Here is a 15,212-nt window from a genome sequence, read left to right as displayed (position 1 = left end):
TGTTTCCATTATGTGGGAACATGAAATTGTTAGCTGCAGAATATTGATTGATGCTACTTAAGTGAATGGTTTTCTCAGTTTTTCCTTTGTGCTTTTTACAAGTCATGTCATATGGAATAAACAGAATATGAGTGACTGCATTCATACTGGCTTTGCTAAGCTGTTTTTGCTTCCACTCTCAGTGTTAGTGTTCACTTAGCAAATATTTATCTTCCATTATAGAGGACTTCGGAGCAGAAAATGTGGTGCTCATGTGTTTAAATTATAAGTACCTTTATAATAGTCGTCAAGTAGAATAGTTAAATGGGTGTACACAGGAAATAGGAGATCTGACTTGCTTAGACTTGAGCTGAGTGATGCAATATTTAAATGAAGATGTTATAAATCAGGTTTAGCATTACTTCTGTCCTCGTATTCAATGAAGTGAACTTGCTAGTTCTTCTGCATGCACTAGTGACAAAGACTTATATATAGTTTTTATGAAATAATTGTGCATTGCTAATTTACACATTGGTAGAGCAGTGTAGCTAATGAGTTTTCTATCAGTGTGTTTTGATACCCCTAAATGTATTGCAGAGTTGGACAGTGTAAGTACCCTTTGGAGCAATGACAAGCAAGAGTGAGAGAGATTATAAATACAGTTTTGTTTTGTTGAACAAAATGTGCAAACCTAATTGTAATTTAAAAAATCAAATTTTGAAGCTACAGGAAAATATCTGAGCCTGGGATGTTGCTTTCTTAAACCAGAACAATTCTGAAGCAGGTTTCTTGAAAATATTTGGGCTTTTTAAAATTATCATTTAACTTTTGTTTAGTATTTTTTCATCTTTGCAGAAATTGACTTCTCCACCTTCTAGACTTGAAGTCCTTTGCACTTTTTATATTTTGCAACGAGCAGCCATTTCCTTCTCAATGCTGTAAGCACCCCATTCCGTCTGCTGTGAGCAGGCAGCATTTCCAGGCGTTGTTGCTGGAGCAAGTCCTTCGTTTGTGAGCCCTCACCTGTGGGCTGTGCACTGCCACCAGGAGACGGCGATCGTGAAGGTCTTTGAGGTGTCTTGAAGGAAGATTTGGACCAATTTACCCCACAGATGAAGTTGTGTAAACTCCAGTAAACTGTTAATTGCCGATTTCCACATTATGAATCACTAACTGTTCTAAGCCAAAACAGTATTTTTTTTTGACTGCTTCAGAAAATATTTGAAGACTGTGCCACTGCTATTGCATAGGAAATTATGAATGGCTGTGTGCTGGCTGCAAGGAGAAATGCAGTTGAGAAATGCAACTTGACGGAGCTGTGAATACGGGTACCCTTGTGAAGCCAATGCGCTTGAATTCAAGTCAGAGCTAAGTTTGGTTCACTTTCTTTTGCATTTAGCAAATAGAGCGTATAGGCTTATACAACATGTGTTTGTTGTAGGCAGAACACAGAGTAGGAATTTAATTTGAGCATTTACGCAGTTTAAATGTTTCCATCTTGTTTGTTTAGTTATTGCATAGAATTAATTGTTACAGTTTGGGGCCATCTTATTGCTATGGATTTTGTTAGTGCAGTGAAATGACGAGCTTTTTTTGGAGGTTAGTGGGGTTATGATATAACTAATCTCTACCAAATGTGACTCCCCACTAGACCTCTCTTCCTTCCCAAGCCTCATCCGTGATTTATGGGAAAATGTTAATAGAGCAAAAGGGCCTCAAGAGCAGGGCTGCTCTGTGAAGTTTGGAAAAGGCTTTAATGAAATGTTTCATTGTTATTTCATATTTACTTACCAAATCCTGCCAGAGTGAGTTCTTGCCAAACTAGTTTTCTATATTTCTTGTCTGGTCTTGCTAACTTCTTGTTTTGTATCAAGGCCTCGTCAAACAGGAAGAGCGACCAGAATAGCTCAGGTTATGGCACAACAAATAGGTACTGCAGGAAAAAAGAAGGCTATCTGAAACGGCTTATGCAACACTGAGAAACTTCTAAAGGAACTAATTAGCAAAGTCATGCAGCGTATAGCAAAGCTATTTTTAATGCAGATTGAACACACCGAAATAGCACAACCGTGCATCAGAAGTGGGCGTTCCTGTTATTGATTCCTCATTCTGTAATCTTGAACGTTTCCTTATATTTGCCTTGGAGGTGGGAAATACTTGTGGTAGGAAGGAAAAAAAAAGCCTCCAAGAATACTGAAGCTTTGCTTTGGGTGCTCTTTGTTTTGATGGCTGTAGTCCAGTCACTGAACCAGGATTGCAGTTCTCTGTTTCCAATGTTTCATTTTTCACCAAGAAGATTGAGTGATGCACACACAAATTGTAATGCGTGTGAAATGTGAGGGATCGGACTCCCTCTTAAACCCCAAAATAGTTTCTCCATTTCTATTTCTGCAGTGAAGCCCAGCTTATGATTCAGTTCTGACTGGGTTTTGAGCTGGAGCAATCAGCAGTGGAAACAAGAACCAAGTCCTTGAGGCTTCAGAGCTTGTCAGTTCTCTTGTGTCTTCAAAGCCTGGGTCTTCATAACTGTGCTTCAGTGTCTGCTTTAGGTACCAGAGACAGAGGAGTATTTCATAATGGGTTAGACGATGAAGAAAGGTGTCTTCCCTTGTAGCTTGGGAGCAGAATTTGCAAAGGCATGTCTTCGGTGGACTTTGCTTTAGAACTCGTTTGTTAAGGATCTTTGAAGTTCCTTAGCATCTTGAAGTTCCTCTGCATGCATGATAATGTGAATAATGTAGTGCTGCTTTAAATTATTTCTGAAATTTTACTTTGCAGAAATGGATGCTGAGTTATTTTCTATAATGCACTACAATGCTAATTGCAGCGTGGGGAAAGCCATACATTAGGAAAATCAGCTAGTTTTGTGACAAATACTTGCTTAGCAGAAATTTAAGGTAATGATCTTAATAACTACAGAAATTAGAGAAAACATCACTGATTTAATTTCTGAAATGAATAGCCTAATGGCTGTAAAATGTAATTCTGAAATCTGAGCATCTGATGGTGATAATTTACAGCAGGACTTAAGCTGGATATACTTAGATAGAAATGAAGCAACTTTCATGGTTATCAAATTTCTTCAAAATCATTGACCTACACATATCGCATGCAAAGTTGGTTTTCAAACTTTGGAAATCGTGTTCTAGGATATTACAAACAAAATGAATGTCACTTGATGTTCTTCCCTAAAGCATGTTGTCCAAAACTTCATGTCCTCTCGAGATTTAAAAATACAAATGGATTTAGAGGAATTCTGCTTGTCCCATTTTTTGTCCTGTTCTATCCTTTAAGAAATCAAGGTTATATAATAATAATAATAATAATAATAATAATAATAATAATAATAATAATTTCTTCCTTCTAGACACTGATACCAGAAAAGATGTTGATGCTAGTTCCTGTCCTTCTAGGAAGTCAGGCACACTTTGCAAGATGGTGCAAGTTGGAAGGTCCTCAAATTAGTCACTTTTTGCAGTCGTGTCTGTTCTGTGAAAGGCAGCAAAGCTCTGTTACTATTCCACCTGTAACAACAGCCCAGGGCATTGGCTTTGTGAAGGGAGAATGTTTGAGAAGCAAGAAAACATAATGCATCATGTTCAGGTGGTGTGTTTATAGTGCAACTTTTCCCTATTGGAAAACAAACCCTTTAAGAAGAGCAGGTTGAGTACTAGGCTGCAGCCAGGAGATACAGCAATATGCAGCAGGCACTTTGTGGGTGCATCATCACTCTGTCAGTTCTGGCTTCCTTCTGTATCAGAATTAATAGCGAAGACTATAAAGCCAGTTTTGCCAGTTACTGGTAGACATATATATCTGTATGCAAACACACACATATATGTGTCATATACGCACATATATGTGTCTGTGTGTGTATGTATCTTTTCTGAATTAACATATGGAGTGTTCTTTGTCTAAGAATCAGATATGCCACCTACCAACTCTACCAAAACACAAAACACAAAACACAAAACAGGTAGAAAGTTCTTTGATACCACTGCAATATTGGTTTCTACCCGTAAGATAAGCTGTTAAACCATTACGACTGTCACATAAAAAACCACACAAAATAAAGAAACACACATTACAGTTTTCTGGTACAGCTTTGTGCCTGTTGACCACTGTTTGAGACAGTTCATTTGAGGAGGATGTATTTAGCTTTTATATATATAACATGTATGTGTATATACATTTGGTAACATCGGGAACATTTTTCTTCTCTGTCAGTGATGGCACTGAATCATGCCTGTCCGATGAAAGGGGGAAGTGTATGTATATACGTACATGGGTGATTAAAAAAAAACACCTTTGGCTTCATATTTCAATTCACATTTCTTTACAGGAATATGACCTAAATGGGTGTTTTTTAATGTTGATTGCAACGTTAACTATATGTGTGAATAACCTCTTTCCTTTTTAAAAAATATGTGTATATATATATATATGTGATGTTTTTCTTTTTTCTTTCTGCCTTTTATGCAGGATCCAAACTACTGGATACAAGTACATCGACTGGAGCATGGGGATGGTGGGATCCTAGATCTGGATGACATTCTTTGTGACGTAGCTGATGACAAAGACCGTGTAAGTACAAATAGCTATGAAAGAAGCCCGACGTGCACTGTACGTGGTTAGGACAGTATTCTGTGCTTCCAGCACATGGCTGGAGGTGGAGTCAAACAGTGCAAAGGTTTTAGTATTTTGATATAGCTTGCTTGACGGGTGTAGGAGTTTGTTACTATTATGATTTTCAAAAAAGCTCAGGAATTATTTTATTTAAATCGTGCTTTTTTTTTTTTTAAGTTCAAGTAAGAAAATGAGCTAAAATACTAAAAATAAAAATCTCAAAGGAGAACAATAATGCAAAAACAAAAAATTGAATATGCAAGTTAAGATTTTAGCTTCATGTTACTGGTTGAATATATGAAAAATGCATTTCAACTGTGGAGGGTTGATTGTTTTTGTAAATCAGTTTGGGTGGAATTGCTGGATACACAGATCTTGAGAAAATAACTATACGCTGTTTTTGTTGGGCATTGTGTGTGCTTTTTAAGTAGAGATTTAGATCACTATCATCTAGGAGGTTTTTCATTATTGGTTGGTTGATTGAGCTTACAGATACACGTGTCTTTAAATTACATGTTCAAAAAGGGTAAGGTAAGAAACACTGTGGCAAACAGTAAAGGCTTATGTAAATATGCCACTCTTCTCTGCAAAGTTACATATGTTTGCTGAAGGTCTTGAGAGTGCCTGAGCCTGATGCAGACTTCAGTCTGGAAATGCGCTTTAGGACCCTGCTCCCTTCACGGACAGGATCCGTAATTGCCTCTGTTGGAAGCAACAGGCACTCTGAATACTCCTTGAAAAGAGGCCAAATGATGACTCTTCAGTTAATTTTTCAGAAATAAATACTTTGCCTGCAGTCATTTCTTGTGACAAAACTTAATTGTCTTGGTTATTTCAACCAGGACTTTATAAATAAAAATTATGAGAGGAGTCTTGGGACATGAAGACTCCTCGCTGTCTGAAATATTGGGATTACTCAAGCTGTATAGAGTAACAGAGCTGAGTTTTCAGGAATTTCTTCAATAAAAATAGTGCCCATCTAAGATTTCATGAAAAGCTAATAAAAACCTCCAGCTAGTTATCTCATATTCAAGGCCTGAAGTTGTATGATTAGTTTAGCTTTTGCTTACGGGCCTCAAGGAGACTGGTGGAAGCTGTCACTAACTACATACATATATATATATACATATACACACACACACATAGAAGTATGACTTATGACTTGTTTGAATCATGCACTTCTTAGCTCCTCACGTGCTCCTCCCTTCAAAAGGAGAAGTTTAAATTCTGGTGACTTCAAGACCTCATTTGTTGGCTGCTACCTTAGCTTGCCGCCTTCAAGTGGGGTAATTCCTCCCAGTGAAACTCTGTGGGTGTTTATGTGTGCATGACTAATAGCTGAAAAACTCTTGACTGCAACTGAAACAAGCAGTGTCATTATTGCAATAGTGTTTTTGTGTACAGATGGACAAGATACCTAATAGCTAGTAGTATTTATTTCCGTGTTTGCCAAGCTTATTTCCTCTGATTTTGTGAATCTGGCATATCTCTACTGGTAGCATTTGTAAGTTAAATTTCTTTCCCTTTTTTTTTTTTTTTAAGAGACCTTGTAGGATTGATTAGGAAGGTGCAATATAAACATGCACCGTGCTATATTGGTTTATATCCTTGAATTAATCATTCTCAGTTGACCTTCACATTTGATTCTCTTCAAGCATCTCAATCATTAGTCATTGTTTTTCAGTTTCCTATCTTACATTTTACAGCTGACCTTCCTGGTTCCCTGTAGTTTTGGATTGTTAGCATTGTGTTTTGTGCTTCCTCCATATCGAGTGTATCTGCTAGTTCTGTGTTAGCAGAACCTGATATAGGTCTCATTACTCCAAGGTTCTGAGTATAACTCCAATTAGTAATATTTTATATATATACCCACCCACTTCAGCTTGTCTTGTTTAAAAATAGATTGTCTAAACATTTCAATTATCTCTGAGGTCTGCATGTTTAGTTACGGTCAAAGTTAAACATAAGCCTATGCAATTTTTTTTAACTGGGACAAAAATATCCCGAATATTGCAAAACTGTAAACTTAGTACCTTAGTTTTCATTTCATTTTCACAAGGAAGATATTTACATTCTTGGTGACAAAGATGGTTGTGCTATTTACTGTCTGTCATGTGTACTTCTGAAAATCAGTTTGCTGTTATCGTGATTCTTTAGATGTAAGCATTGTTCCCACAGTGAAAAATATTACAACTTGTGTTTATTATATTGCTTCTATGCCACAGTTGTTGGTGCAATGTCATACAAGCGCAGTATAGAATGTGAAGCAGCTAAGGACCAGCCTGCCCTCTTGCTAAACTTTTCACTCTTTATAGTTAACTATATTAGTAAAACAGAACTCTAAGAAATGTGAGGAATATATTTACCCCTATTCCACTGTCTCCATGGAGAAAGTGTTCTATCCTATAACAAATACAAAGATCCTTAGAGACAGCAGCTGTTTTGAATGGAATAAGAGAAGTATCTTTGTGACAGTATCCTTTCCATTAACGTGCAGGCTGATAGGGTGACTTTATTTAGCTTTTTCTGTCCCTGTATTTTGGTATTCTTTTGTCACTTGGTAAAACAGAACAGAAGAGTAAGGGTTAACCAGTTGCTCTTTGGAATAATTTGCAAAGTTCAGTGTTGTTTACCCCTTAAAAAAAAAAAAAAGAGAGAAGAACACAAAACAAACTACATGGAAAAATTTGATTTTGCTAAGCTGTTTGTTCCTTTCTGAAACAGCTTTCCTTAAGCCTTTTAACATAGTTCATTGACAAAGTGCATAATGCCTTCTAAATTAGCTGGCATGCAGCTCCGACTTTCATACTACACAATGTCACTACACATAAAGTTGGCGATGAAGACTTGGTTAATGCAGTTATTTGCAGTAACAGTATTAAAGCAATTAAAGCAAAAGTTAATAAATGCTCACGTGGATAGTGTTTTCATGGAAATCATTTTTTTATGCTTGAAATTAAAAAAATTGTCTAGGTTTTGTTATGGAAGGTAGTTTCCAATGGAAATGCATCAGTATTCTCCCTCCCTCTCACCCTTCATGAATACAAGTGGGTAGTCTTTTTTTTTTTGTTCTTTTTTTTCCTTACTGTTTGAGGAAGCTCCTTGAAATGCTTGGGCAGATGAATGATGAATGTCCAAGATCTCTGCACCAGTACAAAAGGAGAAACAATTCTCTTCAATTTGCTTTTAGTGAATGCATAGCCTATTTCAATTATTTTAAAAATACATGGTTCTTGTTGTCCACGCAGTGATTAGAACAATATGTTTAAGTTAGGTTAATAAACTTTTATTTGGATTTCTGTTACTTGTAGAAGTAGCCTTTCATTTGAAGGTTTTCAAAAAAACATATGTCAACTTGTCAGGTTTCCAGCTGGATGATAACATAATGGATGACTTCAGTTCTTACTAGGTAGACATTCTCAGCAGCAAAAAAAAAGTCCCCACCAACTAAACAAAACCCAACGACTATCCTTAGTGATGATTTTTCCTGGCAGATCAAAGCACATGGACACTTCAGTGATCCTCATACTTTGTGTATTACATGGAAGTACTTATTCAGGGGTCCCATAGACTCTTGTTTGTCTATGGAAAAAAATATTCAAGATATTGTTGTGTAATCTCCTATTTTAAAAGTGTGTGAGTGAACATTACTTACTCCCAATTGAATTCTCACTGAAAATGTCACTTGTATTTTGGACAATTAAAAAAAACAACAACGTGTAATTATATATAATTCTTTCTTTCATAGTAATGCTCAGGCTGTTACTCAGTGAAAATTTTACAGACTGCAATGTCTGTTCTCCGTGTAGCTACAGCGTTTCTGAGAAATTAGAGGCTTTCCTCCCCAAGAAAGCAATGAGGAGCTGCCATTAAGAGTTACTGGTTTTGGTAAGCAGCTGGACAAATAGAGCTTGTTCGAAACATTGCAGGGTATGAAGCTAAGGATAATTATTAATAAACTCATTTACCCTAATGTATGAGGTTTTTTTTTAGCTTGTGATTAGCAACCCTTAGCTGTAAAGGCATTTGCATCTTATGATTTCACTCATCACTGTCCTAACAAATTCAACACTCTAGTTCTCAAAAATAACTACTGTTAATTTGCTGTATTTTGGTGTATACTTGAGTTACAGTCTGAGTAATGTTCTCTAAACTGAAAAATGGGCTTTCTGTGCTGGATTTACCATTTTCAAATATTTGGTCAGGTCTGCACCCTGCATAATTCATATTTATGTCCACTTAGTGCAGACATACAAAATGGAGCAATATTGATTGGTAGTGTCTGAAGTGAACTTTGGTGCTTACCACGGTATTTGTGTGCATGTTGGTCATATCTGGGTCAGCGTAAGATTAAGGTGATGTTGGTGCTTGGTGCTGGTGAGCCATACTTTGAAATTCCTAGAAGACATGGAAAAAAAACGTTGCTCTTTTGAGTGAAATACTGCCGGTGGAAATGGGATGAATATTCATTTAATATGAACATTCATTAATTAAATATTAACATTAATTTAATAGATTTGTGTCAAAACAAAGTTCATAAATGTTCATAATCTAGAGTTAGCTAATTTAAATAATTAAATTGCAGCTGAAATGCAGTGAGATCAATTGCAATTCATTTTCATCCTCTTTTTGGAGAAACCTACAAATGCTCTGTTAGGATTACTGTGAATTTAATACTTGGTTGTTTCTGTCCTGATAGGAGAAAGTCTGATGAGTTTCTTCACGCGGTATGAAGGCATTTTAGGAAAATTAGGCATATTATATTTTCCCAGCATAGTGGAAAGGAAATGAACTTTTGGTTTTTGTGTTAAACATACGGTCAATTCTAAATAATACTGTTGTTTTGTTTACTTCCTCTTGGAAAGCACTGTTGAGTTAGAGAGGCATGTGATACACAAAATGTGGCTTCGGAAAGGATGACTCTATTTGTTTGTAACAAATGTCGACTTGAAACCAACACAGAAATAACTCTATTTTGAGCAAATGCATTATGGTCCTAAGGTTAAAGGCCAGCTTGGGTCTGGACAGCTGTGACTGCAATATCTGCTGCTATTGATTTTTGGCCTGTCGCTCTTATTTTTTTGGAGAGTTATGCAAGGCTTCCAGTTTTATCATAAATTCTGGGTAGACCAGTGACAATGTGATGCTCGTAGAAAGAATGGGATTCTGGTAACCCGGTGTCTGTTTATTCTCTGTGATGTTAAGGAGCTTTTGAACTTGATGAAAGTTGCACAGATAAACTTGCGTTATCTTTAGATTTCCATCAGCACATAATCAGAGTACTCAAAGTAGTGTTGTTTGTTCTAAATTTGGGTCTCTCTGCCTCATTTAAGCAAACTTACAGCTGCATTTACATTTGAATTTTCTTTGACTTGACAACTTAAGAATTTAACCTGAAGAGTGTAAACAGAGAAGAACATTTTTTTTTGTGCTTCTAAGGTTTGTGTGCCTTTGGCAGATTAAAGCCCTAGAACATCTAGATCCAGTGCAGCAAATCTGATAGCAGAACCTGAAAATGCCCCCAATACTATTCAAATATATACTTTGAATGCCATTCTCGTTCCCTTTTTCATCAAAACTGCCACAGAATTAATTTTTATCTACTGCTGTGTTTCTCTGCTGCAGTGTCCAGCTTCTCTCATTTTGTTCTGTGACTTCCTTCGCTGTATCCCAGGAAAGCAGAATGACCTTGAAACAATTTGTTGTTACTCATAAGTGACTTGGCAAAACACATTTTGAGCATAAGGCATTCTTTTCTTGTAACAGCTTAAAATAACTTCTTGTGCAGCTGAGCTTGGGAAAGTATTGATATTGGGAAAGAAACCTCTCATACAACAATTCCATGATTTTTTCTCTAATAAAATTTAAAAACTTTAGTTTAACAATGAACTCTTCATGTCATCTAGTATTGTGCAGCATGTTTTATTTTAAATACATTTTGACAGAATTGGCAATTTGTTTTTAACTGATGGATAAAAACAGAATGACTCTGTTTTAATGTCTCGGGTTTTCTAGCTTTAACACTATTGACTTGTTATTAGTGGGATGGCCAAAAGATTTTTAGGTTCATCTTGCTGATGGATTTAAACCAAGGGAAAATCAATGTCCTTTAGATAGCTGGTATTTAATGAACACATATTTGAAAATAACATACTCCAGACATAAACATTGTGTTCTCTCAAATAATTGAATTAAGATGCTTGTAGTATTTCTAATAAAATAAATTTTAACTTCACCATGTTTATGGATGAGACTAACTCCTACGGAACTGAGGAAATTCAGGGCATAATATACTAATACCAAAATGTGTGGATTTTCCAGTCACTAACAGATATTAGAGATAACTAAAGATTTTATCCCATCTGAGTTTTATATCCCTTTCAGTGCTGTCCTCCAAATTTACTCTCATTTAATCTCATTTACTTTTTCTAGCTCTGTAAAGACAGCATCTCTGTTCACGATCCATTGTTTATTTTGGGGATAAACTGCAATATGCAAATTCCCTTGCTGAATTACTGAAGTAGTTGTATCAATGCACTAACAACTCCCAGGTAAGAGAAGCATGAAACTGAGACAATTTTATTATTTGGAAGTTAGTTTCCATGGAGATCTGAAGAGCTGTGGGTAGGGCTGACTTCTGAAAATTAAATAATTTGGTGAAAACTGTTCTTTAAATAATAGTGGGTTCATGCATGAACGTGATATACTGGGGAAGACTACGGCAGTGTTGTGAAAGTTGTGCCTGACAAATCTGCTGGAATCCTGTGCAGAAAGAAACACCTCAGCAACAGCGACTTGTTAGTGTAATCAAATAACCCACAAACCTACCACAGGATGAAAAAGAGGGTCTTATGGACAAGTATGTGATGGAAAGTAGGACATCTGTGGTTGTGCGTATTTGCAGTTGCCCTGGAAGAAAGCAAAGAGGGGATTTGAATACTGGAGTGACACACTCCATTGCTGTGTGTGAACCCGAACGTTGGTAGTGAAACGCTGGCTGGGGAGTTGCAGAAGTGTCCCGTGCTACAGAGGGAGTACACAGTAGCGTGGTTCATGAAGTAAGATGTTGGCAAACGTGATGTGCTTTCAGTGAAAGCCTCCCTTAATTGAGTACACAAAATAATGAGTTCTGAGCTAGCTATTATATTTGGGAAAATGTTCTTGGTTTTGTAATAGATCTCTGGCTTACGCTGCAAGGTATGGCTCTGTGAGATGTAACAGGAGAAAATAAGGCTCCCAGCAGCTTGCCCTTGTGCTTGCCTCTCTCCCACGTTGTTGTCCTCTCCTGCCACTTACCTCGTGCAGGCTCTGGCACTCTTGACCCTGTCTCTCAGCCACTTAATTCACCAGAACGCCAGAGGACTCACCCTTACAAAAATAACTGAATGCTTTTCTGCTGTTCCACTGGAAGACCTGGCAAGGTGGTGGAGAAAGGGAGAGGACGTCGCTGCTGGGAGCAGTTGAGGTGTGAAAAAAGAAGAGGGAGGGCGGGAATGTGAGCAGGAGGAAGAGCAGGGTGAGACCTTCCCTGTCAGTGCAGGGAGGCTTCTGGTGGCCGTGGAGCCACCGGGGGGTCCCTGCGGTGGAGCAAGGACAGGGAAGGGGAGAGGCAGGCACCTGGTGCTCTACGTGATGGTGGTGGGACTTCAGGCTGCCTCCAGCCACCAACCACCCAACAACCAAAAGGGGTTTTGTACACATAGCTAAAGCACAGAAGAGGTGCCAACGCTGATTCCAGGTGTAGATTAACGGTTTCTTCAGCAGCAGTGCCTAAATGGACCAGGACTCAGCCTTGCACAGAGGATGAAAGTGGCAAACTGTAGATGACTGTAAAATCACCAGTGAGGTTGAGGAATTCTTCTTTGCCTTTTCAGTGCAAGATCCTAAAAGAGCGTAGGCTTAAATTAAATCTAAGGAAGAAATTCTTCACTTGGAGAGTGGTGAGGCACTGGCGAGGTTGCCCAGAGAAGCTGTGGATGCCCCATCCCTGGAGGTGTTCAAGGCCAGGCGGGATGGGGCTTTGAGCATCCTGATCTGGTGGGAGGTGTCCCTGCCCATGGCAGGAGGGTGGAATTAGATGGGCTTTAAGGTCCCTTCCAACCAGAGCCACTCCATAATTCTCTGGTTCTATGATCTGGGGGCATCAGATGAAGCTAAAGTTTTCATTAGCAAAGCAAATGAAAGGAGATACAGTTCTTGGATAAAATACTGCCTGTTGTTTTCAAAGAAACACGATTAGCCTAACTCATAGGAGTAGCTACTTGTGAAAGGCTTTCAGACGTTCCTTGACCTTAATTTTTATGGTGTATCAGAGTATATGTGGTTTTTGGCAGATGGTGCAGATGCTTAAAGAAGTTTTGAAGGGCTGTAGTTGTTTTTGAGATGTCATGGTTTAAAAGTACGCATTATGCTGGCTTAACTGATTATGTTTTACTCTTCAGAAAGATGATGCTGGTAAATCATGGGAAATGTTAATTTAAATATTTAAATTGTTTGTAAGTAGGAATCTCTTTAAACTCTAGTGAAAACCTCAGTGTGTGGAAATGATGATGGTCTCACAGTGTTTAATGCTGGTAGCGTGGAAGGTCGATTTGTGGCTATGGATGATGGCTGCTACAGTATTATAAACTCATCATAATTAAGAGACACTGTACAAAAACTATTTAATAATTGATTTTTTCTTTCTATATCTTGTAATAATTATAAGATTCACTAACTAGATGGAGTTGTAGATAATATGAAGAAGTGTTTTATAATTCTTCACGGTATAAATCTCACAGTGAATCTAGAATTAGGTCATTATGGCTAATAAATGCATGATATTCTGATATCTTTTCATTAATTTTAGCAAAATCACTTTGTCCTAGAGGTGTGTTATTCATCCCACAACAAAAGAAAAACCTGCAGTTAAGGTTTGTTGTGGGAATTCATTATCTTCTTACTCACTGATATCATCAGGTCTTAAAAGAAACACTTCACAGCAATAGCTTCACAGATATTTCCTAATAGAGATGGTGAGACTCGTACACCAGAGGACTGACCCATATTAAAGCTTAATTATAGTAATGGATAATCCTGCAAGTATAAATTATTCACGGTTGCTTTGTACGTGAAGTAGCGTCATGAATAAATTAAGGAAAAGTTTCTGGAGAAGACCCTGAACAGTGGCATAAGTTTGTCAAAAGAAAGTTTTCCTTTTTGTCTTTTAACCCAGATTTGAATCTGATGCTGTTAGATTTGCAAGCACATTCCCATCAGTCCAACTTTGCGCTTTGGAGATGTTTTGTTTAATCAAAACCAATAGCAGGGAGTCTTGGGCTTCTACACCCTCGTAGTGTTCCTTGACTAATCTGTTATGCAAGGGAAACATTCCTACCTAAACACAGGCCTGGTACAAAAGCTGCAATCTCAGCTGTCTGATAAGATTCCCACACTGTCACTAGGCTGAGAATTCATTTACGTTGCCCTCTTATCCATCAGTACTAATAGGTCTTAAATGAGTGCTGTAACTTCATAGTTACTTGCCAGAAAGGACAGTAGGATTCATACATAGGCTTGGACGTCATTTTCTAGAAGGCTTAGTAGCTAAGTACCTCCTAAGTAATGTGTAGCGTGAATAGCCTTTCTGACAAAGGGATGACTTGAATCAGGTTAAAACGGGGTCTGTAATGAATGGGGCAGCTATCTCATGAGAAAGGTTCCTTCAGCAAGTGCTTTGGGTCCAAGAATAAGAAAGTAATGCTGTTTTTTTGGGGGAACTTTTCAGCAGCCTGACTTTTCAGATAGCTTGTTAGTAGTAGCCTAGAAAGGAAGGAGTTAAGAAGATGCTTTGAACCCAAAGTCTTCTGCTTCATCCCCACACCCTGTTGGTGTACTTCCACACCCTCCTGGTGTGTAGGGAACTACCTTCCGTTCACCTTTAGCGTGCTCAGCAGGATAGTCACTACATTTTTCAGATTAGCATCACTGCTGAAGCCTGTTTGAGTTTATACAGCAAGAAGGAGTTCTGCCTGCTCTTCAGTGACACGCAGCATTGCAGGACCATCGCCTTTTTTCATCTGTACATCCTGCTGGAAAAACAGATTGTTCTTAGGTGGGCTCGACTCCTTGGAGGTTGCTTCGCTTCCTACAGGACTGAAGACTGCTCGCTGTAAGCTCGGTTGGAAGCTTGATGGTACTGAGGCATTGTTTTCTTGGGACACTGTTTGCTTGAAGATCCCACATTTTGGTGGATGAAATGGCAGACACACCTAAGAGGAAAATTACAAAGAAGTCGTCGTCTTTTTCATACGATCGTCGGAGAGATTCAGTGAAGGTTAGGAGACAGTCCAAGTCTCTTAGCTTCAAGTCAGCTACATTGGATGCTCAGAAAAGACAGGCAAAGAAAAAGCAGGTTTGTGTTTGGCTGTTTCTTAAAAAAATATCTTTACTTTCAAAATTCGTATAAAGATTGTAAAACTTGCTTTGGTAACGTGAAGCGGAAAGCAGTCTCTGCTGATTTGCAACCTGTGTGTGAGTACGTATGTGTATATATACAAGCTTGTGGGCAGGTAAAGCTGGGGTGGCTTCTTTTTTCTCTCTAACATTTCTTGTGAGCTAGTGAAAAC

At 38.0% G+C, this 15,212-nt stretch overlaps 1 protein-coding gene across 12 annotated transcripts in view; it reads left to right on the top strand.

Moving 5' to 3' along the window:
• Positions 1–15,212, top strand: part of PARD3 (par-3 family cell polarity regulator) — a 448,908-nt gene that overhangs the window by 44,661 nt on the left and 389,035 nt on the right. For 11 of the 12 annotated variants that reach the window (XM_083826068.1, XM_083826067.1, XM_083826066.1 and 8 more), the window contains exon 2: positions 4,462–4,563. In XM_083826068.1, coding sequence (XP_083682194.1) covers positions 4,462–4,563 — 102 coding nt within the window. Of the gene's footprint in view, positions 1–4,461; positions 4,564–4,601; positions 14,999–15,212 lie in introns of those variants that run through there. The other variant, XM_083826058.1, reaches the window with a different exon arrangement.

The sequence above is a fragment of the Anser anser genome (assembly GCF_964211835.1).
Source record: "Anser anser genome assembly, chromosome: 2".
NCBI classification, from domain to species: Eukaryota; Metazoa; Chordata; class Aves; order Anseriformes; family Anatidae; genus Anser; species Anser anser.
Note: the sequence above shows the minus strand (reverse complement) of the source record. Positions and strands in the feature narration are given on the sequence as shown.